General features: G+C 43.6%; 1 protein-coding gene across 5 annotated transcripts in view; it reads left to right on the top strand.

Annotated features, from left to right (window-relative positions):
* Window positions 1–26485, top strand: part of SNTG2 (syntrophin gamma 2) — a 407561-nt gene that overhangs the window by 118872 nt on the left and 262204 nt on the right. For 4 of the 5 annotated variants that reach the window (XM_054677651.1, XM_016946061.4, XM_054677650.1 and 1 more), the window contains exons 2-3: window positions 12354–12491; window positions 26330–26386. In XM_054677651.1, coding sequence (XP_054533626.1) covers window positions 12354–12491; window positions 26330–26386 — 195 coding nt within the window. The remainder of the gene's footprint in view (window positions 1–12353; window positions 12492–26329; window positions 26387–26485) is intronic. The other variant, XM_054677652.2, reaches the window with a different exon arrangement.

Below are 26485 nucleotides of genomic sequence, written 5' to 3'. Positions count from 1 at the left end.
AAGAGGGAAGTCTGGCTCACAAAAGCTGAATATCTTACTTACATGCAGCAGATTAGAAAGTGACACAGCAGGGATTTATATTCCAGTTTCTCTAATGCCAAAATTAATTCATAAAATCAAATCTATCTTGCCTCACAATAGCCGCACGTTGAGAGTTACATTCATGTTTAAGGTCCGGAAAGGAAGCTTCTTATCAGCTCCGTTGAGCCTCTAGTAACTGTATTTTACTACGATAATTTCTGCAGCGAGCAGGTGAACCGTGATGAGGGTGTGCAGTGCCTGCTGCTGGTGGAGTCTGTAGTGACTGTATTTACTGTGGTATTTCACACTGCAGCAAGCAGGTGATCCCTGATGAGGGTGTGCAGTGCCTGCTGCTGGTGAACTGGCTTGCGTCCTGCCTCTATGTGCATTTAACAAATGACATTTTGTGTCACTGGGGGGTGGCCACACTCAACGCGTTGGCAATACTGGGGGGTGGCCACACTCAACGCATTGGCAATACTGGGGGGTGGCCACACTCGACGCAGGCAGTGGGACTGGTGCAGAGGACACAGAAGCCTCGGGTAGTTTTAAGTGTTTTAAGTGTTTAAGTGAAAGGAAGAGTGGCCATTGTCTCACTTCTACCTTAAAAACTAGAGAAGATCAAGCTTAGTGAGGGTGTCGTGTTGAATGCTTAGATAGGCAGAGAGCTAGGCCTCTTGTAACAAACAAGTAGTCAGGTGGTAAAACAAAGGACAATTCTTGACAGAAATTAAGAAGCGCTGCTCCAGTGAACACACAAATGATAAGAAAGTGAAAATAGTATTATTTGCTGATATGGAGGAAATTTGAATGGCCAGGATAGATCAAACCAGCCACAGCATTCTCTTAGCCAGAGCCTAATCCATAGCAAGGCCCTAACTCTTCAATTCTGTGAAGGTCTAGAGAGGGGAGGAAGCTTCAGAAGGAAAGTTGGAAGCTAGCGGAGGTGGGTTTATGAGGTTCAAGGAAAGAAGCCATCTTGACAACATAAAAGTGCAAGGTGAAGCCACAAGTGCTGATGGAGAAGCTGCAGCAAGTTATTCTGAAGATCCAGCTAAGATCATTGATGAGGGTGGCTACACTCAACAATAGATTTTCCACGTAGATGAAACAGCCTTCTATTGGAAGAAGACGCCATCCAGGATTTTCATAGCTGGAGAGGAGAAGTCAGTTCCTGGCTTTGAATTTTCAAAGGACAAGCTGACTCTCTGACTCTCTTATTCTGGGCTAATGGAGTTTGTGACTTTAAGTTAAAGCCAGTGATTTTCTTTTTCTTTTTCTTTTCTTTTCTTTTTTTTTTTTTTTTTTTTTTACCATTCTGAAAATCCTAGGGCCCTTAAGCATAATGCTAAACCTACTCTGCCTGTGCTTTATAAATAAAACCACAAAGACTGGATGACAGCACATCTGTTGACAGTGTGGTTGACTGAATATTTTTAGCACACTGTTGTGATCCACTGAGACAAAAAGAAAAAAAAGGTATCTTTCAAAATATTACTACTCATTGACAATATACATGGTCACCCAAGAGCTCTGATGGAGACATACAGGGAGATTGAGGCTGATTTCATGCCTGTTAATATAACATCCACTCTGCAAGTCAGGAATCAAGGTGTAGTGTTGACTTCAAGTTTTATTATTTAAGAAATACATCTCATAAAGTTATAGCCGCCATGGAGAGTGATTCCTCTGATGGATCTGGGCAAAGTAAATTGAAGGATTCACCATTCTAGATGCCACTAAGTACACTAAGTACATTTCATGATTCATGGGAGGAGGTCAGAATATCATTAACAGGACTTTGGAAGATGGTGATTCCAGCCCTCATGGGTGACTATGAGGGATTTAAGACTTCAGTGGAGCAGGTACCTGCAGATGTGGTAGAAATAGCAAGAAAACTAGAATTAGACTCAGAGCCTGCAGATGTGACTGAATTGTTGCAATCTCATTATAAAACACTAATAGATTAGGAATTGCTTCCCGTGGATGAGCAAAGAAAGTAGTTTCTTGAGATGGAATCCACTCCTAGTGAAGATGCTGTGAACATTGCTGAAATGACAACAGAGGATCTAGAATATTCTGTGAGCTTAGTTGATGACACAGTGGCAGGGTTTAAGAGGTTTGACCTCAATTTTGAAAGAAGTTGTACTGTGTGTAAAATTCTACCAAACAGCATCAAATGCTACAGAGAAATCTTTCGTGAAAGGAAGAGTTAATCTATGTGGCACACTTCAATGTTGTCTTATTTTAAGAAATTACCACAGCCATTTCAACCTTCAGCAGCCACCATCTTGATCCGTCAGCCTACAACAACGAGGCAAGGTTCTCCACCAGCAAAATGATTACAACCCAGCCAAGGCTCAGATGATTGTTAACATTTTTAGCAATAAAGTATTTTTTTAATTAAGGTATATACATTGTTTTATACATAATGCTATTCCACACTTAATAGACTACAGTATAATGTAAACATAACTTTTATATGCACTGGGAAACCAAAAAACTGTGTGACTTGCATTATCGCAATATCCACTTGATTAGGGTGGTCTAGAGCCAAACCTGTGATATCTTTGAGGTTGCTTGTTCTTCTTTCATACACACTACATAGGAAAGTAGTCATTTAAGTAGATGTAATAACATTATATCCAATGTTCCCTATTATTGAACATTAAGACCTTTTTTCCCTTAAATGTTTTTGGCTGTTGAAATTATAAGTTTATGTAATTGCTTTTTTGGTTAGGGTGAAGTTGCGTGATGAAAACTTTGCATTCTTTTCATTAACAAAAAGTTAAATGGTTATATGTTAAAAGCATGTCTCAGTATTTAATATGCCTATTTTGTAGAAAGAGGGAATTTTAAAAAGATATTTTTCCTGAGAAAATTTTTAATGGTGTCTATAAAACCTATTTTTCTTTAGCTCGTATGTGGCTGTTGAACCTTAATTTTGACAAGATAAAGATGTTGGATGGACTCTCAATATTGATATGTGGGTTCAAAAGGAAATCGCCCAGATAGGTTCCCAGGCTCAGTAAGTGGCTGGTGTTTGAGCATAGCCAGGTGGAAAGGACCAGGGTGAAGACATGGGGAGGACTCTGGTCTCCAGCCTTGCTGCCTCCCGGCAGCTGCAATGTAGCCCCTCTGTGCATGTGTGACCCTCGTCTGCCCGGGGGAATGCTCAGACATGCCCTGCTCAGGGGTAGGAACACCGCCAAGTAGCCCTTTTCAGACTGTAAATCACTGTGACCTCCTTGGCTGAGATGATGCGTTTCTCCCCTGACATTCTTTTTGACCTAAATCTACTAAGGTAAACCTGCTAAAGGGAGCACACTCCTGGGAAACTGGAAGGAAGGAAGTGATGTGGTTGAGTGTGCAGTTTTCAGGAATATTTATAAAATCTTAATTAAAACAGGTAGAATAAACAGTGGTCTTTACATTGAGGGAGAATTTTCCTAAGTTTTGAGAAATTTGATGAAGGTATTGTTAAGTAATCAGCATTTCAATTCTATAAAAATGAAAAGATAAGACTGTTTTGTAATTCGTTGCATTTTACCTGATGAATTTAATTCATTCACCCCTAAGATTCAAAGCTTACTCTGTATCTGACATTAAACACACCTCCTACAATTTATACACCTTATAACTTTCTCTGGAAATGTTTGCCTAGGAGTAAACAAAGTATTAAATTATAAAGCAACTCAAGGGAAATTATCAAATGTTGAATTAGCAGAACCTAAAAAAATGTAATGACTATAATAGGCTCAAGTTATTTTTTAAACAAGTCCATGTTAAGTAATACTATCCTAAGAGAAACAGTAGTTTTTAGGAATGTATCCATTTGATTCATATGGCACTGTGAAGTTTTTGAATCAGTTTTACGTGTGTAATCTAATTTAATTATTATTTCACTGCGATGTTGGTCCAAGAATCAGATTTTATCATTTTAAGTCAAAAATCCATAAAATAATAATGGAATCATATATGACTATACAGAATGGACCATAGAGATCCAATATTTTCATCATTATAGGTGCCAAGAATAATGCACATAAAAGAGTAATAACTTAGCCAAAGTCACATAACTAAGAAAAATGGATCAGATGAGGGTTGGAGTATAATTAAACAGACACATGTGTGCATGTTTTTAAGTGGAGAAGTGCTCACTGAGTCCCCAGCCTGTCCTAGGCACTGTTGGCCTCTTGGGATGCAAAGTGAGTGGGGACGACCTGAGTGGCAGCTCCTACGTCCTTTGCAGCCACCACACATTGCAGGGCTGAGCTGTGGCCACCAGCAAGTCTCAGCCAAAGACCCTGCTTTTATGGGGACTTCATTTTATGTCTCTAAACTTCAAACTCTTAACTTTGATGGGCAGAATATTATCCATTTTTCCAATGGAAAGTGTTTGTCATTGTTCATTGGAAGAAAATGTGGAAAGTGTTTGTCATTGTTCACTGGAAGAAAATGCATGCTCAGGTTTCTGCTTTCATTTAACCTTCCAAGGGCAGCTGTCATTGTTTCTGTGTAGATCTTAGTGGGACACTAACTCAGTGGCGTTCGTTTTTCTTCTTATCTGAATTGTTTTGGTTTATACCTAAAACTAGGAGTGTGGATTTTCCTCACTCAAATGACATTTGCTGATAGATTACTTGTTGATGTCTTGATTCTTTCTGTTTGTTGGATATGCTGCTGGATTAAGAGAGTTTATTTTTCTTTCTTGTGCCAAAAAATGATTTCATTTGTACTAACACGAAAATATCCATAAAGATAACCTGCCAGAAAAATGACTGAATTGTATTGGACCACTGCTATTCTGTGACAGGTTCTCTGTTAGGAACTTTCACAAATACCGTCTCATTTACCCATTCGCATGTCTGAATAAAGTTGCAATTATCTCCTTTTACAGATCAGGAAGCAGAGGCACAGAGCGGTAGGCAGATTGCACGCCTGTGTGTAGGCAGCACGTGGCAGACGTCGTCGGATGTGTCTGTGGCTTGCTCCACCTCCTCCAGGGGCTTATGTTCTACATGACTAAAGTCATTGGTCACGCAAAAATCTTCAATGCCAGTTATACCACCAGTATACAGATGTATTTCCATACAATCTTCAATCTTTGGTAGACCCAGTTGACCAAGTCAAAAGGCACAGTATTAGAAGTTTAGAATTCTTGATAACCAAGCACTTCTTACAGCTCCCTTAGCTGTTAACTTCTAGAAACTGGGCTAAATTGGAAGTCTGTTCCTTCCTTCCACCCATATGGCCCAGTAACTTGCATGGTTAGTCTCTCCTCCCCGTGCCTCTTCCTGGCTCTTTACGCTTCTTCCAGCACCTGATATGCATTCACTGATTCTCTCAATGCCAATGATTCAGGGAAGGAAATATACTGACTTCTGGATAAACAAGGGGCAATGCTTTATAATAACTTGCATACATTTTTATCACACTTTGAATCTATAGTATAGCAATAATTATTTGGTGAGTGTTATGCTGTGTGATACTTTATGTCAAGTATGTTCTGTTTTAGAATAGCCTTCTCTGTTTGAATCTGCTAGAAAGCATCAGTGTGCTACGCTTCCAACAAAGACATACGAGAATGATCTCAGCAGAGATGCACTCAGCTGCATAAATAAATTAAAAAGCAGTAAAATATCTAAATTTAGTATTTATGATTTTTCTAAATTATTAAGAAACTCACCTTAAATTTTATGAAGGTAAATCAACTTTAGCAACAAAAATCAGGACTTAAAATTTTGACCTTCATAGATTTAAATAATAATAAATGATGCATTTTCATAATTTTAAAATTATAAACATTTGCATAAATTATTAATGTTTTGAAACCCTATTCTTCTGAGTCTTCTCCATGCTATGTTTACATGTATATATGTACATGCTATATTTACATGTATGTACGTACGTAATTCTTAATATATTAGTTTTTATCATACTCTTCTGCTTTTCACACATGCTTGTTATTTTTGGACTCCTTTTCTTATCAACAGATGCTGAACTAAATATTCTTAGCAGCTTCTCAGTATCACCTATAAATCATAATGCACTTCAGAAGTGAAAGGTGTGAAATGAACACCTTGCCTGCCACTCTCAGTGCCAAGTCTGATTGTATGTTTAGGATGAATTCTTAGAAGTAAAAATGCCACATTAAAACCGAGGCCTAGTCAACGTTCACATCTGTTTCTGAGTGTTTTCTGGGAACATTCTGTGCGTTCACACACACCTGCCAACACCATATGGACGTCCATGTCCGCACGTCTTTGCTGGTGTGCGGTGTTGCTGTTCCTTTTAAACATTTACCTGCCTGGTAGTTTAAAATTCTTAATGTTGGAGTGACTATGGTTTTTTCATGGCTAGTGAGGTTGCATGTATTTTCACATTTATAATTCATTTTCTTTTCTTCCTCCTTTTGGGAATGACTTTTATATTCCCTGCTCAATTTTCACAGGGTGCTCGTGTTTCCTCATGTGAGGCTCTGAACCCCGGGTCTGCGGCACGCATTTAGTTTCGAATATGGTATTTTTGTTACAGAAAGGTTTTTTATTTCTATGTAATGAATCCTTCACTCAAGCACTTCTGGCTTTTGAGTCACACTAACCCAATATGCTTACACACATCCCCGCACACAAACACACACACACTGATATTTCCTCACAGGTTTTTATTGTGTTTTTCTACATCCCTGTGACTGTTGATCTCTCTGGAACGAACTTTGTGAAATGAGGCATATGAGACCCATGTTTACAGTTATCAAAGCATTACTACATTAAGCAGTAGTCTGAAGATCTTTCTCTGTAGGAATGTTTTTTGTTTTTTTTCCTCCAGGGATGTCATACACCCTACATGTACCCGAGACCTCCTGGTGCTGACGCGGGTTCATGGCCCTCACTGTTTTGCGGCTGCTGCGGCATCGCGGTGGATTTTATGTTTTCATGTCTCTGTGTAGCAGGTCCTCTTCTCTGCAGCTGTCTTATTTCATTAAACACATTGTTAGAATTGTAAGGCTACACTTCAAAGTTGTCTGTACTGGATTTTTATTGGAACTGCATGGATAAAGTTACAAGGGTGGAAGTAGGCTTCCTGTGGCATTCCGTTTGAGAACTGTCTGGTGCCCCTCGGATATGCCAGGCTGGGCTGTAGAAGCTGGTCCCCCTGAAGTGGAGAAGGTAGAGAGGACCCTTGCGTCATGGAACTCACGCTCTGTTGTCAAGCGGCACACGGGTTCTGAGAAGTTCTAGGGAGAAAGACAAAGCTGGGAAGAGGTATGAAGAGCAGCGGGGATGGCGGAGTTCCGATTTTAACTGGTCGGTTAGGGAAGCTGCCGAGGAGGGGACTCTCAGCCCAGACCCCAGGACATGAGGATGCCAGGAGAGGAGTGGGTGGGGCAGGTGGACGGACCCCAGGCAGGTATGGCAGGATTGCAGGACAGCTGGGCAGGGCAGGTGGACGGGCCCCAGGCAGGCACGGCGGCACTGCAGGACAGCTGGACAGGGGACAGGGAGAGACTGCAGGTGCCGGCCTCACAGGGCATCACCGGACACTGGCTTTTCCTTTGAGAAATGGCAAACTTTGGGGAGATTTTGTTCAGAGAATGACGTTACCTGAACCATATTTTAACAGGGCTGCCCAGCTGTGGCTTTAAGAATACACTGAACTGGGACAAGGCTGGAAACAGGGAGGTCTTTTATGAGGCCAGTAAAGCAGCTTTGAAGGCAACTGAACCCCGTGACCCCAGGCAGAGGGAGAGACATTTCAGGGGGTTTGCTGGTGAGTTGGACACCGAGGGTCAGGAGGGAGGAAGGTCACAGGAACTGAGGAGCTTCAACCAAGACAGCAGGGTGATGCCGTTGCCACCCACTGGGGTCGGGGGAATCGTTGGATGAGAAGGGGTTTTGCTTTTGTTTTTAAATATTTTTATTTGTTTTGAATGGGAAAGACTCAAAGTTTACTTTTGAAGAAGTTGAGTTGGAATATCTATTTTATTTCCAAGAAATGTGTCAAGGAAATGTATTCAATTAGCTCATTAAATACCCAGAATCACTTAAGCAGTGGGAAATGTGGGCCTTGGAGAAGGCAGGACCCAGCGGAACCCGCGTCCCCTCTCCCTGCCTTTATTCCTCCTGGTGAGTGACCTGCTGTTATCTCAGCACCTCTGTGCCCAGGCTGTCCACAGAGGTTTTCCTGGAGGGCTACAGGTGATGTCTCCAGGGCACAGGAAGGGGCACAGAAAGCAGTGCCTGGAGGGCATATTACCGCATATTACGGCAAATAATTCTCTCTGGCAAACTAAGGCCAATTTGACATAACGTGTGTTAGTATAGAAGAAAGTGATTAGCATAAATTGCAACTTTGATTTGGAACGCCTAATTACCTCTAATTTGGTTGTGTTCCTGACTTTAGTTTTTTAACATTTTGAGCAGAAGTTAGGTTTATTTCAGATAGCATCATCTGGTTCGCACGGCGTAATAAAACAACAGATGATCCATTAGAGGTCTTTGTTGAATCTTATTTGATTTCCTTAGCTAGCATTTAAAATTTTATAAATTTAAAATATTATGTTTTATTTGTTAAAGCTCGGCACACCCTTCCCATGTCCTCGGTCATGGAAACTGTCCTCTGTGGACACCAAGTTCAGTGTTTTCCATTCCTAGATCCCTGGGTTGCAGGCAATGTCCTCACCAGGACAGTTAACCGGTAGCAATGGTGAGTGGTCAGCGTGATGAATTAGTTGGAAGTAATATCCTATGTGAGTGTGGACTTTACATCAAGATATAACATCGATCAATATCGCGTCTTTTTGATGTGAACTAAAAACTATTCTTGTCCTGAATAATGAGAGCAGAGCAAGCCCTTCCTCCGAAGGCGGCTGCACTACCTGAGCTTCTCTGGGAGTGGCCCACTGCTCACTGTGGACGCTGCTCACCACGCATCTGCCACTTGGGGTCTCTGCACCCTGTTCCGGGTCCTGCTTCTTATTAGTGTCGCCCCTGAGGTCCTCCACAAGAGCCCCACGGGTCCCCCAGGGCGGTGGCGAGGGGGACTTGTCCTGTGCAATGGTGTGGCTGGGGGACAAGCAATGGCTTAGTGAAAGTCTGCAGCAAGAATGTGCTCAGATGCGTCGGTCACTGGGGGAGCTGGAGAAATTAGGCTAGCCAGAGCTCCCATTGCTAGGGAGATTCCTAGGTCATCATGGAGAAAGCCCGTTTAGCAGGATGATATGGCCTCTGTATGCACTCAGAGTGAGTGCGTCCTTCCAGACACTGCCTGTGACTTATTTTTATAGGAATTTGACTTTTACTTTGAGTTTTGGGTTCCAACTTTACAACTCCAGGCTTGGTCTGTATCAGCTAAAACTTTGATTCCTGTGCTGACCTCAGCATATTGATACACTTGCTCTTCTGTGGTGTGTATGTGCCTATGTGTATGTGTGTGCATGCGTTTGTGTGTGTCTGTGTGCCCGTGTTTGTGTCTGTGTGTGTGCATGCATCCCTGTATGTGTGCATGAGTTTTTGTGTGCACATGTGGAGGCATGCATGTGGGCCATGTGTGTTGCATGTGGGTGTGTGTGCAGGTGGTTTCTAGGATGTGGGAGGGGAGGTTGGAAGTTGGAAGAGGCATGGCTGCTTCCTGGGTGGTGGCATGAGAAACGTCTGGATGCTATAAAAGCAGCAGGTGTTTGTGTTTTTGGGTGGCCTAGGTCAACAATTAAGGAAATGCTTCTGAGCTCCATTCTGCAGGAATCATTACTGAGAACGCTGGTGGCCCTTTTCTCAGAGCCTGAGAGCTGTCAGTCATAGTAACTGGCAGGGAGCATGAGAACCATGGCCCCAGGAGAAGCAAGGAGAGAGACTGGGACCTGGGACCTCTCCCAAGCCTCAGGGCCCTTCTCTTTTACGGCAAACAGGTTGACTTTCCACGGGCCACGGCGTCCTGAGGAAGCCCCATCACTCAGCTCCTCCCATTGTCAAGCCCACACGCCTGGGCTAGGGGTCAGTGCTTGCAGCCCTGTGGCGGAGCTGGCCCTGCCTCCCTCTGTGTGCAGCGGAGTGAGGGATGCCCACCTGTCATCAGGCGCCCGTGTGTGAGAGTAAATGCGGGAGGCAATGGTGAGATATCCTCGCAGGTGTGGTGAGAACGCACATCAAAGTCAGGCAGGGAGCTGCGGGCACTTACATTTCATCCTGTTTCATGCTGGTTAGCTAGAATTCTGTTTTCCCAGTCGAGTGTTCACTTATAAGAGTTACACGTTACACACACTCATGGGGAAAATACTGAGGAGGGTTTTCCTGCCCTTAGGGACATGTCTACATTTCTTCATCTCTCCAGTGAGCTCAGCCCTTGGTCAGGCAAGGCCAGCAGTCAGGCTGCAAAGGGCCAGGGGGCCTGGGTCCAGCCACACCCCATGCACCCGGGACATAGCCAGGGCCTCCTTCCTGGCTGCCCTTGGTGCCTCCACAGGCACTGCCCCTTCCAGAGAGCTGGTGGATCCACAGATGTCCCATGAGCTCCCAGAGCCGTGGCAGCACTCCCAGTTCCAGCACCCACCCGGTCTGGCAATCTCACCTGTGTACAGCCCCCTGGGGTCAGCGAAGTGGGTGGGAGCACACACGGCCCACAGGGATGGGAAGAAACCATTAGAGTTCCCATTGGGTGCAGTTTTACTTATGCTGGGTGAGGTGTGGATTGCAGTGGCTGGTCCCTGGGCTGCCAGCCAGATAGTCACGTGTGACAGTGTGTGTGAGCACAGTCCTGCATGTGTGGTTGTTAAATTACCAGATGCAATGCAGTGGGGCACACACTCTTTTTTGTGCTGTGTTGAGTGATTGAAAGCTAGAGGAAACCACTCGGAACCCTCCTGAAACTCTCCTGTGCGTGGGGATCAGCTGAGGATGTTGGGAGGAGCAGATTCTGGCTTGGTTGGCAGCTTCCCTCGGCGAGGGTCTGTGGTTCCCATGAGTGCTGAGGAGGCCTCCACTGTCGAAACAAGCCCAACAAGCCCTTCCTACCGCATTGTGCTACTTAATGGAGGCATTTGATGAGCTGGTTTTTTAAATCCTTTTGCTATTTGATGAGCTGGTTTTTTAAATCCTTTTGCTATTTGATGAGTTGGTTTTTTAAATCCTTTTGCTCAGCCTGGATCTTACCTGATGAACTCCAGATCTCTGGGGAAGACGCAGGCGCTGGGGCTCCTTGAACCCCCTGTTTGGTTCTCACAGCAGCTGAGTTGCAGAGCTGCAGGGTCCTATGTGGCCACAGCCTCATCCTTCACACGTGGGGACCTCCCCGTCCGTGGGCCAGGCTCTGCCCTCATGTATGGCTCTGAATGTGAGGGTTGATTAGCACTGGGGCTCTAGGCAGAGAGGATGGTGGGGTCTCAGCCCTCCTCGCTGGGCCACTGGCCTCCAGCTGTGCCCGTCCCTCTCCCCCGCCACGTGGCATGAGGACCAAGTGCCCTGGCTCCCACCCCTGCTCCTGCACTCCGGAGGCTGGGTCCCGACAAGGCACTGGGCATGGGCCGGGCATAACTGCTATCCTGTGGGACGCCCAAGCCCTGTGCCTGACCAGCGGCCTGCTCTGGAGCCCCCAGGGCGGCTTTCCCTGACTCTCCCGGAGAAGGAGGCAACGTTTCTAATGATCCAAAGGTGTCTTTCTGAACTGTGTTTCCTTCATCTGCTGACAAAGCTGATAGATTTATCTTCTTTGACTAATTAAACTTCCCTCCTGATCAATACTTCCTAGCAATTCCACATTGTGTTGCTTGCTGTCCAGAAACAACAGGCCTGGCCTGTTCCCCAGCTGCCAAGACACAGCAGCAGCCTCTGCAGGAGCTTGGGCCACACCCACCTGCTCCCTTCTGAGAAGGCCACTTCCTCCTCGGCTGTGGTTATTTCCAGTGTGTTCCTTTCCTACTCCAGGCCAACAAACCTTCATACAGATATTTTATGAATCTTAAAAACTATCATTTTTTTTCAAATAACTTTAGTTAAACTAAAAATATATATATATATTTTTGGAAGTGGGAAAAATTATTAAAATAAAATACTATAAAACTTTACAAGTTAAAAAAAAAAAAAGCCTGGCTAATTTTCTTTTAAAAACATGCCTTATATAAATCCTACAAAAACTGCTCAGGAACAATTATTCAACATTTTATTATTTTTTGCATAAATGAATCAAATCCTTATCGGTTGAGCACAGATCTGTGCACACGCGAGCACTACACGTGCATTTTAGGATTGTCTTGAGCAGGAGGCGTGCATCAGCTGTCCCCACCCCTGGCTCCTGCCCTCACACCATTTTTTTGTGTTTCCACTTTGTCCCTACAGACGAAAACCACTATTGCTCTGTTGTATGATGAAGAGTCCGAAAATGCCTATGACATCCGGCTGAAGCTGACGAAAGAGGTGCTGACAATTCAGAAACAAGATGTTGTCTGTGTGGGCGGAAGCCACCAGGGCAGGAATGTAAGTGCCGTCACTTCAGGGAAGTCTTGGAGTGTTTCGGGCGAGCCCCATGAACGGTCTTTGAAAAGTGCGGTTTAAGAATGATTGCTGAGCAAAAGCTGCTACTCGTTATTTAAATATCCCCAACTACTGGCTTTGACTGAGTCACAAAATAAAATATAATTTTTAAGGTTGTATTATTTACTCTCTCCCTGACTTTCTTATTTGCCAATACATTTTCCATGTAAAGCTTTACGTAAAAAATAGCCCCAATCCTGGCGTGTGCCTGTAATCCCAGCTACTCGGAAGTCTGAGGCAGGAGAATCGCTTGAACCCAGGAGGCGGAGGTTTCAGTGAGCCAAGTTCACACCACTGCACTCCAGCCTGGGCAATAGAGTGAGACTCCATCTCAAAAAAAAAAAAAAAAAAGGAAAAAAAGAAAAAGAAATAGCCCCAAATGCCACCATGTGAGATGTGGACTGTTTTCAGTGTGTTTTTGAAAATATTCCAAAAACCATTTCCATTCCTATGTTCTAGGCTGGCCCTTTCTGGGGGCACAGGCTTAGGAGACCCTGTGTTTATTTGGTTTTCTGAGTCCTCCTGTCTTTTACCTTGGAAATAAAATGAAGGGGGCATTTCCCCCCTTACTCGCAATCCTGTGATCAGTGTTTCTGAAAGAGGTGCAGATGTTAGCAAAGTATGACGAGTTTCCCGAGAAGGTCCACAAAGATCCCACCGTAAACCGTTCTGCTGTTGATGTGTATCGTGTACAAGTGGCTCCTGTGAGCATCCTGGCTCACACCTTCAGTTTGGAGCCCCTCCTTCTGTGGCTGGCACCCGGTCCGCCCTCCTGCTCCCCGACATGTCCCCTGTGGCTCAAGGAGGCGAAGGCTCTGGGATGGGGGCAGGGTCCCCCTTTCAGTTGCTCTTCCCTGGAACCCCAGCCCCAGCACCACATCCCACCACGTGCCCTCTTCGTTCTGGCTCCAGGACTGCATCTGTCTTGGTCTGTTTGAGTTGCTGTAACAAAATCCCCAAGCTGGGTAATTTACAAAGAACAGAAATGCATTGCTCACAGTTCTGGAGGCTCAGAGCACAGGATCAAGGTGCCCGCAGGCTGGGTGGTCTGGTGAGGGTCTGCTCTCTTTCCAGACAGCGCCTTGAATGCTGCATCCTCCAGAGAGGACGATCACTGTGTCCTTGGGTGGCGGGAGGAGGAAGGGGTGAGATCTCTCCGCCAAGCTTTTGTGTGAGGGCACCTGACCCCATTCATGAGCTCATAGCCCTCATGGCTCAGTCGCCTCCCACAGCCCACACCCCGGCACCACTGCCCTGGGTAGTAAGTTTCCACGCGAGCTTTGGAGGAGACACAGACATCCCAACCACGGCCTCTGCGTTCAAGAGGCCACTGTCGGTCTTCACGGGCTCATGCAAGATTCCCACAACCCTGAGGCTTTTTTTTCCCGAAATGTAGATAAATCGCATGTCTGCTTTTATGTCGTCTAATCACTAACCATTATTTTTTTTCCTCCACTTGTTCTAAATACCTAATAAGAGTGGGCTTGAGCAAAGAAAAAAATCAAGGAAGGTTTTGTAATCATTTTAAACTTACCCTGCTTAATAGAGATTTTTAACTATAGAAAATCTCAAAGTAAAAACACTAAATGTTTTTATGCTGTATTGGCTAGAAAAAAAATAAATTACATTTTAAAAGTCTATAGCATCAGGTTCTCTACCAAAAGTTAGGTTATTAGTGAAAATGAAAGACTCCTTAAGAAAAATGGGCCTATGCTCATAGGTATAGACTTATGCATACAATTTTAGGTGAATTATTGACTCCAAACCTCTAGTTATATTTGTATTCCCACCTGCACATTGGAGAAGACAACATTAATGGGTAGATGTGTGTTTTGTTTTCTTGAACCTGCTGAAAATAGAACCACATTATCCGTTAATGATAGACGACCATAAAACGAAAAAGAGCAAAACTAGCTTTACCTTTAACAAAGCCAACAGGTCTCTAAATTCTGTCCGTGTATCCTGCAGTGCAGAATCTGAATTGATGTATTATTTTACTTCCTATTCCTTTATAGTGACATGAAGTGTCGATGTTTAAGGATCTCAGGATTCTGTCTCCCAGAGACAGTGTGGGCTTTCAGGACGGGAGAGCTGGCTTCCTCTTACCTTTCAGAATTTCCATTTAGATTGCTTTATTTCTTTTATAATTGTCGTTGTGCATTAGATGTTCTTTTAATTTATAAGTCCATGTTGATACTTTGAATTAATGTGGTGGGATGCTGTATATTACACTTGTTATGTTAGGTCACGGTAGATTTGCAGTTGGAAAGTATTTTAGAAAATTTCACATCTTCATTTTACTATTTAGGAAATTAAGATTCAGGAAGAAGAAGGTATGCGTCTAATATTACAGTTACTCACATAGTTAAGACAGCAATGGGCACAGCTCTGCTAATTTATAATCTAAGGGATGCTGTCTGATAAATTAGTGAAGACCACACAAGAAACAGACAACCACAAGCAGCACCAACACAAACAGTGCTGGGTGACTATTAAAATAGTGTGAGTTTAGAGAGGGCTTCAATCACGGAAACTGGTGTGAGGTGATTTAACCTGTGCATCAGGGGACAGCCCAGGGGCCGAGCCAGAGAGGAAGACACGGGCTCGCTCTCTCTGTCTCTCTCTCTCCTGCATAGAAGCAGAAAGCCCAAAAAGTCAGGTCTTCTGTGAGTGAACTTGAAAAACAATCTGTCCCTTAGAAAGGGACAGTCAGAACATTCACCTGGAAGAGAGACAAAGACACAAATCCCGAAGGATCCCAACCCCACATCTGCCCTCATGGGGGTTTGGTGCTGAGATTTATGGCATAGAAACTGCCAGCAGAAAATGAAGTTTAATGTTTCAGATTTGGAGGTTCCCCACGTACGAAGTAGAAGCAAAATGCACATTCTCTGCAGCACAATCTACTCTAATGAAGGCCTCAGGCCATTGCCAAGTGTAAGGTCACAGGACCCTGTGGAGATCCTAAAATTATTTGTTAATGCAGAAACGGACTCACTGACAATTCAGGTTAAAAATGATCTGATTCACAATATAAAGTACTTGGATTTATTATGTTTCAAAACATGAAATAGGATATATAAATATGAAAAAGGAACAAGGGGCTATAAAAAGTGATCCAGCAGATGTGAAAACACACCAAGATAATATCTAGAAATTAAAATAAAAACAATACCTGAAATGAACCTCCATGAACAATTTAAATAACGTGTTAGGTACCAATGAGAAGCATGAAGTATAAATAGAGCTGAAGAAATGACACAGAATGGAGTGCAGAGAGCTGGGAAACATGGAGGGAAATGGGCCTGGAGAGTGGCCTGGGGTTGCTGACATTTGAGGAATCCGGGGTGCTAAGGAGCAGAAGGAGGGTGGCAGGAAACGGAGGTCAAGGAGGCAGGGCTGACAAGTCTACGTAAGTGCTGGCAGATAGCAGCCCTCAGGTTTAGATGGCCGACAGATAGCAGGAGGGGTAAATAAAAAGACAGCCGCACTTCCTTCTGGTGACGCGCACCTGCTCTTGTCCTCATGGCTGTGCTGGCCTCATGAAGAGTTTGGAGGGTTTTCCTCTCTTTCTTCTTCCCGGAAGAGTTCGTGTAGCATGGCTGTTCTGTCTGTCCTATAGGAAGGCTTTGTCAGGGTAATGTAAATCTGTAGACTTAACTATCAGAATTCAAAGTACATCGTGCGCTAGCCCTGACCTAACCTCTTACTGTTCCCGGGTAAATGCAGGTTAGGCCACTGGCCACACTCTGCTGATGCTGCAGTATGTGATATTGACTTTGCCACTCTGTTAGACTATATGTAGCTTAACATCAAAGACCATGGTGTTTTCTTCTGTTTCCTATATGTATCTTTACAACTGTGCAAATGAGACTAAAGCCATTTTTGAATGATTGAGTGCATAAGTAAATAAAAAGACATATTTTAGAATATGCAAATTAAGACCATTAAATAACGTATGGTAATGTACTAATCGAGTCAGTCTCAAGCCTTTGAGCCTTCAAAAGGCCGGCAATTACAGTGGTCCACTGAGCTTGTGAAAATCATTTTTAAAATGTAGGTGTATTGCTTCTATAACAACCAACGTGAAGGAAACCCAAGATCTGTGATTTGAATTTGAATTGAAGAAGTTAAAGTCTCTCAGATTGTTGAATGGATCATCACACTTGCAAACGTGTAGGAGTTTATGATAAATTCTATACACAATATACAAAATTCTACACTTGCTTGTCATAAAGTCAATATTTCATGGCTACTTTATCTAAATTTATATCTAGATTTCACACCCAAGTTGCTTCTTATTCTTTGGGTCCAAAAGCAGGAGTAGACATCGCTTCTGCTTTACTTTTTTAAATTCTAACCTTAATCTTTATTATTTTATGTCCTTAAATTAGGCAAATGACGAATTTCCCGTACAATATTTTATAATTCAGCCAAAATACAAGTAATTTAGTAGCAACCCTTTTAAGCTAATCGGACACTTTGTCAGCATTATGTATTTTTCTGTTGATAACTTTATTGACAAACATTTATTAGTTTGTTAACTCTTCCATTTTTCTTGGATCCCGACACAGAATCTGTTTCTTTCCAGTTTCTGAAAACCAGTTTCTGTGTGCTTCTTCATGCACTGAGTCAGCTCTGATGCCTGTGTGTGTCGCCTCACCTGTCTTTCTTGGTTGGGTCCCACTCCGCGTGGCACCCCTGGTCCTGCTCAGGGCATGTGAGCTCTCATTAGTCCATTAGGGGAAGGTCTGATGGACACCTCGGCCTGTGCTCCACAGAGCTCATCAGTGTAGGGCAAACATGCATGTTTACAAATGGAATACTGCATAAGAAGAATTGGCTACTGTTCCTAGAAACTAGAAAACAGAAAGCAAAACAACTGTATTCGGAGCTTTCATTTGTCAGTGACTCGCCCACCAGTGGAAGAATCATATAAGCTCATTAGAGTGTGTCAGTCAAACTGTAATATGAATTCTTCCCTCGTTGTGTTCTATCCCAGGGCGTACCAGATGTCTTGCTGATTGCCTGGCTGGCTTTAAGTGGGAGGATAGCCTTCTTATGAAAATCACCAACTACACTTCTGCAAGGCATCCATTCTTGTTTGAAATTGATTTCTCTTGTGTTTAAAATGGCCACTGGCCTTTTTCTTGGATGAATTTATTTCCAAAAGATTTGTCTCCACAGCGGAGGATGGCATGGTGAGGCAGTATGACTGGAACATAAACAAACTGTAAGACACAAAGTGCCGGGAAAAGTGCAGATAAATTTGGAAGCAAGTGATTTGTGAAATTTCACAGGTACGGGGCTGAAGTCTGCAAGGATGAACCAGGGCTTTGAAATTCATACCTTCAGGAGAAAAGTGGACAGTCTTGCTGAAAAGGCTTCTGAAACAATTAACAAAATGCAGTCGTCAGCAAAACATCTAGAATTTATCTGTCATCACTTGGATAGTGGCCGACTCTTACAAAATTCACCTTCGCCTTAGTTTTCAACACTATTGAGTTAGCTCATTAAAATGTTATTTAATGGTACCCAGAATAGAGTTCACTTTAATAAGGAAAGTTCTGGCTTAAAGAATATGAAAACCTTAAAATAATGAACAGTTTGGCCGTATTCATTATAAAAGTTTACACTAAGGTTTAGTTAAAAATAATAGTTTACACTTTGGGAGGCTGAGGCGGGAGGATCACAAGGTCAGGAGTTTGAGACCAGCCTGACCAACATGGTGAAACCCCGTTTCTACTAAAAATACAAAAATTAGTCGGGTGTGATGGCAGGTCCCTGTAATCCCAGCTACTCAGGAGGCTGAAGCAGGAGAATCACTTGAACCCAAGAGGTAGAGCTTGCAGTGAGCCGAGATTGTGCCATTGCACTCCAACCTGGGTGACAGAGCGAAACTCCGTCTCATAATAATAATAATAATAGTTTACATATGTTTGTGTACGAGGGTGTGTGCACACAACAGCACACTTTATAAAGAAATCAAATAGCGCGTCACTCAAGTAGAACTTTCAATAACTAAAATCTAACAGCAAAGACAGTTGCATAATCTACCAAACATTTTTATTTTTTAAGTATATAATTTTTCAAACCTAAAAAAATTGAAGTGAGCAAACAGAACCCTGTGCGATTATTATTAATATTTATTATATGCCAACATAGCACTAGATTGCTTTGGCTCTGTCTACATTATTAAAGAGTGAAGTGTGCCTCCACATCTGGAGCCTGACTGCCTCCTCACCGGCCTTTCGGTACTGATGCTCCTACCAACTGTTCCATTTACATTTTTAAATTCTTCCTTCATACGCATTTTTCCACAGACAACATATTTTTTGTGTGTTTTTCAATTGTAGATAAATGGAATGCCATTAGGTGCTCATTTTGCAAACGTTATGCTTTTTAAATGGATCTACAATGCATGAAGATAAAACCTGCTCCATGTAGATCTACTTAGTCCATTCCTTTAAGGACTGTGAGTTGTTATATGAACTGTCCAAAGTTGATAAGTTTTCTGCACATTCTTAGTTGGATGTAAGTCCCCACAAGAAAAATTTATATTTTCAATATTACCGACATGTTTATTTTAATAAGCCTAACTTTGCAGTGATGTGTACATTCGCTAGAAGTTAATCTGGGGCTCATATGTGGTGAGTTCTTGTTACCAGCTGTGGATCCACAAGGGTCTGCAGCAAACTTGATTCTTGCTTCCTTGGAGGAAAGAACTGGGTTGAGGGGCAGAAAGAGGTTTAAGTCAGAGGGAGAGAGTGAGGCCAGTTTTAGAGCAGGAGTGAAAGTTTATTAAAAAGTTTTAGAGCAGGAATGAAAGGAAGTGAAGGACACTTGCAAGGGCCGGTGGGTGACTTGAGAGATCAAGAGCCCCATCCAGCCCTTGACTTGGGGTTTTCTCCATTGACATGGTTCCAAGGTTTGCAGCCCCCCTTCCCTGATTCTTCCTTCGGGGTGGGCTGTCTGCATGTACAGGGCCGGCCAGCATTTGGGAGGTGCTGCACGCACTGTGTGTTTCCTGGGGCTGTGCACATGTTCACTTGAGGCGTTTTTCTCTCACCAGTTGAGTCCACCCAGAGGAAAGTCATAGACCAGTTAAATACCACCCTTTTGTCTTGAAGTGCGCATGCTTGAGGCCACTTGCCCAGCTCCTGAGATCTTATCGGGAAGCTGCTTATCTCCAGCCTCAGGTGTTTTCTATCTACCGGGAGACTGCCTTTTCCTGGTACTGGCAGTGCCCAATGATCATTTTAGAGAGAAAGTGTAACAACCACCTGACCACCACCTGATGGTCGCCTGACGTTCTGGGGCTGGGGCCCATCTCCTGCCCTGCTCATGTCTGCTCTGTGATATGTTTGTGAAGAGCGAAGTTGAAGGGTGATGACAGGCCCATTCGCATCCGTGACTAATCTTGGTGGGTGCCCAGCTGACTGGCAAGAGCAGTGCTGCCAGGTGTGGAGCTGGCAGGTGAGAGGCAGCTGACATGGACAGACACCTCTGCTCCTCATCACCTGCCCTGATAGTGCAGGCCAGGCTGACCAGGAAAGCTGCCAGCCCCAGGTCCCTGGACCACTTGGGACAGCTCCCCTGGAGGGCCAGGCCCATCAGTACAGGGGCTGGGGGAGGAGAGCTTAGGGTGGAAAAGCCCTGGAAGCTAATTCAGAGGAGAAGAGCATCTTCAGGTTCCTCCTGTACCCCATCAGGGATCGAGGCAGGGGCTCCAGATGGACCAGAGACTCCAATGCCAGGACACAAACATCATAAGGTCATGGCGGCCAGGGGCCTGGTTCCTGACTGCAGCTCCCAGAGACCCCAGTGCACTGTCCCCGCATCAGGTTAGGGCTACGGGGCCGCTCCCCCATGAAGCCCGCCAAGGACAGCTTTTGTCATTCCTGGCCTGTGCTTAGACCTGAAGAAACTCATACTCAGGGCTTTGGGTGTGAGAAGCCAGATCCAACTCCTCAAGAAGGTGGAATACTATGGAATCATTGAATTTTTAAAATTTAGGAGTTATCATACACTTTTCAAAACTCTAACCCAGGATATTGAAATCCTTCTAATAAGGATTTAACATCCAAATTAAGCAAATATGCACAAGAGTTTTCAAGTAACTCTTCTTAGTTTGAAATCATTGCATCCAGACACTGAGAAATAGTTTACTTACTTCAGATGGCAAATCCAGGCTCCCTCAGCCTATTTAGGAAATTTTATTTGAGTGAATTACTTTTAAAAAGTGGAGAGAGATTCAATGCCCCATTCTGAAAAATGCCTTATAGAGTGTTTGCTAAAGCAAAGGGAATGTCCAACTCTGTGGAAGAAACAATGCCTCCTGACTCAACAGCCCCCTCACGTAGCCCCAGGGCGAAGTCTGTTAGCACATTGTTTTCTGAAATAAAACTCTATGAGTATTTTTGAAAGTATCTTTCATGTGTGGGTGTGAAATAGAATACTTCAGAATTGTTTTTCTATAAATTTCTAATTTTTAAAATTTAACTTTCAAGCCCTTCAATTAGAGAGAGAAAAAAAACCCCTTATTTTCTAGGTCCCTCGCCTTTCCCACATCTCCATTCTCTCCTTACAAGAGTGAGGCCAGGCCTGTGTGAGGAGTGAGACCTCCAGGGAAGGGAGGGGGATCCACGAGGACCTGGGGAGAGAGCAGGGGGATTAACACCCCAGGTCATCCCGTCCTCACCACAAGAAGGGTTTTGGGCTGAACAAACCTGGGGGCAGGGCCCTGGCTGGTGGCCATGGTACAGGCGCAGTGTTTTACCTGTAGAACTGATTGAAATCTTTCTGGAAACTGCAGTATTAAAATCTGAACGTGAGTTTGCAGCCGTAACAAATTTAAATTTAATGTTAAGTCCACAGTTTAAATATGTGAAGTAGAATTGTGAGGCCCATTCATACATGTAATTCAGTAATAACTTGAAGAACAGTGTTTTAGAAGACCAGAATAAGAAATCTGATCTTGTATACCCACAAACCACTTTTTTGTTGATGAGAAATGTATAATTGATAAGTTATCTATGTCATAGAAAATAGCTCGTTCTTAAAATATGTGGTCAGAAGATAATGTGGAGATAGCTATGTTCTATTATTAATATAATGATGCTGCTACCAAGATGTGAACGTTAATTAAATGTCATAACATAGTTTGGGATTAAATGATAAAATGCAGAATAATATTTTATGAAAGACTTTATCTGATATGTTTGTGAAAAGAAAAGCAGGATTGACTTTGAAAATAATTTATTGAACAATTACCTTAGATTGCAACCTCCATTCTGTAGAAGTTTTATGATACATTCGATTGTATTCTGAATTTGTTCCTTTGGTGAGTCCCTGGAGCCCCTGAGTATGGTAAGTGAGGAGGCCGTGATTATGGAGGAACGCATGGAATAGGGGAGTCAGGCCATAAATTAGATTCATAATGAGCCTTGGGGCAGCTCACGATCCGCACCTGCTTGTGGGTCCTTGACTTTAAGGGGTATGTATTGGGAGAGGATTGAGGCAGCGGACTGTTTTAGTTGCATTAGAAATGCCTTTTGATGACATTAGTTTGTCTAGATATCAGCTAACAGAGCACTATGGAAATGCTACCCAGAACCTTAAATTAAAGTGATCAGCTGTGGATTGACTCTGGGGTCATAAAATAATTAGGACGCAGGAGGCAGGATAACTTCAGCCAGGCTGCTGTGTGAAAAGTTCCAGTTAGAAGCTGCAGAAGTTTTCCCGTTTACTTTTTATCATCCAGTAAGTTTTATAAATCTTGGTTTGAAAAGTAAAGTTCCTAGATATGCTGATGTTAAAATGTTAGAGCCTTCATAATTATATAATGTTCATTTCTAAAAGTGTGAAAGCACAAATTGGCTGAGCCTTTTCTCTCAACTTTGACACACTGAAGTCCTGGTGTTTGAATGAGGTGGTTTTAAAATAACGATTTTTCATGGATAAAACTAACCACCTTGGTATTTTTGTTAAACCTGATGGTCTGTAAGGTGCTTTCCACAGTGATCTTCCTTCACTCCTGTTGAGGCAGCTTGGGCTCCACCGTAATAAGGAACCACAGGTGGGCTGGCTTGGGCAGCAGGGACTCCCTTCTCACCGTTCTGGGAGGTGGAAGTCCAACACCAAGGTGCTGTGGGTTTGGTTGCTGGCAAAGGGCTGCCTTCCTGGCTTGCAGGTGAAGGCCTTATAGGTGTGTCCTTATATGGTAGAGTTACTGGCAAGGGCCAGCTTCCTGGCCTGCAGGCAAAGGCCTTATATGTGTGTCCTCACATGGTAGAGTTACTGGCAAGGGCTGGCTTCCTGGACTGCAGGCGGCAGCCTTATATGTGTGTCCTCACGTGATAGAGTTACTGGCAGGGGCTGGCTTCCTGGACTGCAGGCGGCAGCCTTATATGTGTGTCCTCACGTGATAGAGTTACTGGTAAGGGCTGGCTTCCTGGCCTGCAGGCAAAGGCCTTATAGGTGTGTCCTCATATGGTAGAGTTACTGGCAAGGGCTGGCTTCCTGGACTGCAGGCAAAGGCCTTATAGGTGTGTCCTCATATGGTAGAGTTACTGGCAAGGGCCAGCTTCCTGGCCTGCAGGCAAAGGCCTTATATGTGTGTCCTCACATGGTAGAGACAGTGAGGTGGGGGTGGGGAGAGAAAGAGCAAGAGAGAAAAAAGAGAAAAAAAAAGAGAGCGCGCTGTATCTGCTGTCTTTTCCTGTTCCAACCCTATCAGATAGGGCCCGCCTGAATGACCTCATCTGACCTTAGTTACCTCCTACAGGCCCTACCTCCAGTGCAGTCACACTGGAGGTCAGGACTTTGACACGGATTTCAGGGGGACACAGTCCCATTCCCAGCACTTCCTATTAGGGCTCACGGTACAGCTCTCACTTTCCAGATGCAGAAACTTGATTTTAGAGAGATTTAGAGACCTAAATACCTAAATGGCTAGTACAAACGTACACAGAAAGGAACATTTCAAGAGACTGCACAAAGCAGGTATGAAATAAATCTTATTCTGGCTTAGCTAAACTCATAGAGAACAAGCTCTTCACATTCCAGTAAATGTATATTTATGTTGGTTGTTAATGGTGTAATTTTTTTCTTACCTAACTTGTTAAGAATATTAGTCCAGATTTTACCACAGGTGATCAGTTTCTTGATATTTTCTTTGAAATATCAAGGATATTTTAGGATATTTCAGGATATCTTCCTGACATGTATAAGTGAGTCAAATGACAGTTTTAAAATGTCATTCTTTGGCAGTCTATCAAGGCAGAAACTAACTTGTTTCTTCTCAAAATGTATTTTCTCTCATCTTGTACTTGCTTGCATGAGTTTCAAATACTTACACTAACAGCTACAATTTTAAAATGTTATTGAGCATTTTCAGAAATTCCATACAGAGAGGCCTCCAGTTACTATGACATAGATAATTCAATTTTCTCATCCTCCATAGCCTTAGAACTCAGAAGCGTAAGGCTGTTTGCTGTGGCACACAGAGGAGCAGCTGGCAGGTGGACGGACGCCTTTCTCCCCACTCCCTCAGTTGGCCATGAACACTACAGAGTTTAGCGTCTGCTGAGGGAGGGAATGAACCCCCCCTTGGTTCTGCAGTCCACATTCATTGTGAGATGCATTCTGGCCTGCAAAGTCAACCGTCCATGTGTTGAGGAGGAAAACGGTATGCCTCCCACATGCAGGAGAAACTCCCTCTCCCTCCTCTATAGAGGATATCCTTGGAAACCCTCTGTCCACATAATGGGATTTATTTATTCAGCTTTATTGAGCTATAACTAATAAAAATTGTACATGCGTAAGGTGTACAGGGTATGTTCTCATATGCATATACATTGTGAAATGCACACTACAAACAAGCTAATACATACATCACCTCTTACAGTTACCTTTGTTTTTTGTGGTGAGGACATGTAAGGTTTATTCTCTTAGCAAATTTTAAGGAAATATGATATTATTAACCATAGTCACCATGCTTTCCATTAGAGCCACAGAACTTGTTTACCTTACAGCTGAAATGTTGCACCCTTTGGCCTGCACCTCCGCCCCCCAACCCCGAACCCCCCTGGTAACCACGGTTCTACCCTCTGCTTCTGCGTTCAACATCCTTAGATTCCACGTGCAGGAGACCGTGTGGTATTTGTCTTTCTGCACCTGGCTTATTCCACTCGGCATAATGTCCTCCAGGCTCATCCATGTTGCCACAGATGGCAGGATTTCCTTCTTTATGGCTGAAGGATGTTCCATTCGGTGTATCTACTGCATTTTCTTTATTCTCGCATCTACTGGTGGACACTTGGGTTGTATCCATATCTTGGCTGTTGTCAGTAATGCTTTGATGAGCAGGTTTAAGAGCCTGTTACTCTGTCCATTGGTGCAGTGTCACTGGGAAGCATCTGTGGCATTTCAGGTCAATACTGACAATGTGGATGCAATGAGAGCCCGTGGTATGGACATCCCAGGAGTGGCTCTGACTTTGCTGTTCACAGTATCTGGAATACAGTCTAACACCAAGAAAAAGCCAAAACGATAACTCTGTAGCAAAGTCCCCGAAATACGGCTCTTTCTGTGTATAAAATTATTTTTGTCAGTTAAAAATACTGTATGTCCAAAAAAGATCAAAATGGTAAAATATCCAATTAAAGTATTATTTGCTGTGTCCCCATATACACACTTAAACACAGGTATATTTGCTCTAATTTTTGGTTTCTTTCCTTTGAGTTTATGAAGTATTTCCCCCTAAGAAGGACATTCCTGGGGTATCTCAGGCTGCGGAAGCCCTCACAGCAGCCTCCCTGCATCTGCACCTGCACTACTGGCTGGGGCGGGAGCTCCCAGGTCCCCCCTTCGGCGTGGGCTCTGCCACCCTCTTACTTCTTTGTCCTTGCTTTGCACAACAGATTCCTTTGAGAGCCATTCAGCCTGAACATGCTCATGTTTCCTCTTAGAACTCAAAAGAATGTCTGTCACTTCTGTTTTTCCTGTAGTGTCTTTTTGAGGTAAAAGCACCCTTTGGCCACTGTCCACCTACCCCAGGCTGCCTCTGTGTGCCCCCTCAGAGCGGCACCAGTCACTCATGTCTACCTGAAGTTGGCAACAGTCGCATTCATCAGATTAGACCACAGCAAAACATAGGTGCATGGCTTAATGCGCAAGAGATTTGGAGATTTTTTACCATTTCACTAGCCAGTTAAAGGCCTATTGTGCTTTTAGCTTTTTTATCACAACCTACCCTTAAATATCCCAGGCATCTGTGGTCAAAGGATGTGAAAAAATTGATCATTCATGAATTAATATTGGTTGAAGATTGTCCTAAACATGGCTGACTTCAGCAGAGACGTACAGTGAAGCGTGAGCCGGTCCTGGGGTTGGTGGGTAGAGAGCGGTTCTAAAACAGGACTGAGTGCTCCGCCCCACTTCCCTTTCACCACCTGGGAGAAGGTGGGCCCCTTGTTTCTTCACGGAGCTCCGTTCCTCACAGGCAGATGCAGACGGGATGACAGTTCTGTGGGGATTCTTCCTGGATTTCAGACAATGCCTGGAATGGGGCCTATTCTTTATCACTGTCTTCATTTTCATACGTGCGGTACCACGGAGTAAAGATTTGAAATAGTGTCATTACTGTCATATTTAGCCAAAGTTGCTTTGGAAATATAATTTAACACGTACTTGGGTTTAAATGAAGAATTTCTTTTGAATTCACTTTCTGATAGTGCATTTTAACCTAAACTTGGTTTGTTTTCTAAAATTTTTTAAAGCACAGAACTGTTAGACTCCGCAGACAGCCAGTTGGCGGCTTGGGCCTGAGTATAAAGGTATGGAAATGGTTTTCTCTATTCCTGCTTTTTATTTTTGAAGAACTTTCCAGTGTGAATCATGATAACCATGTTTCTTTCTGATGGCTTTGTCTTTCA

This window comes from Pan troglodytes, chromosome 12 (assembly GCF_028858775.2).
Source record: "Pan troglodytes isolate AG18354 chromosome 12, NHGRI_mPanTro3-v2.0_pri, whole genome shotgun sequence".
NCBI classification, from domain to species: domain Eukaryota; kingdom Metazoa; phylum Chordata; class Mammalia; order Primates; family Hominidae; genus Pan; species Pan troglodytes.
Note: the sequence above shows the minus strand (reverse complement) of the source record. Positions and strands in the feature narration are given on the sequence as shown.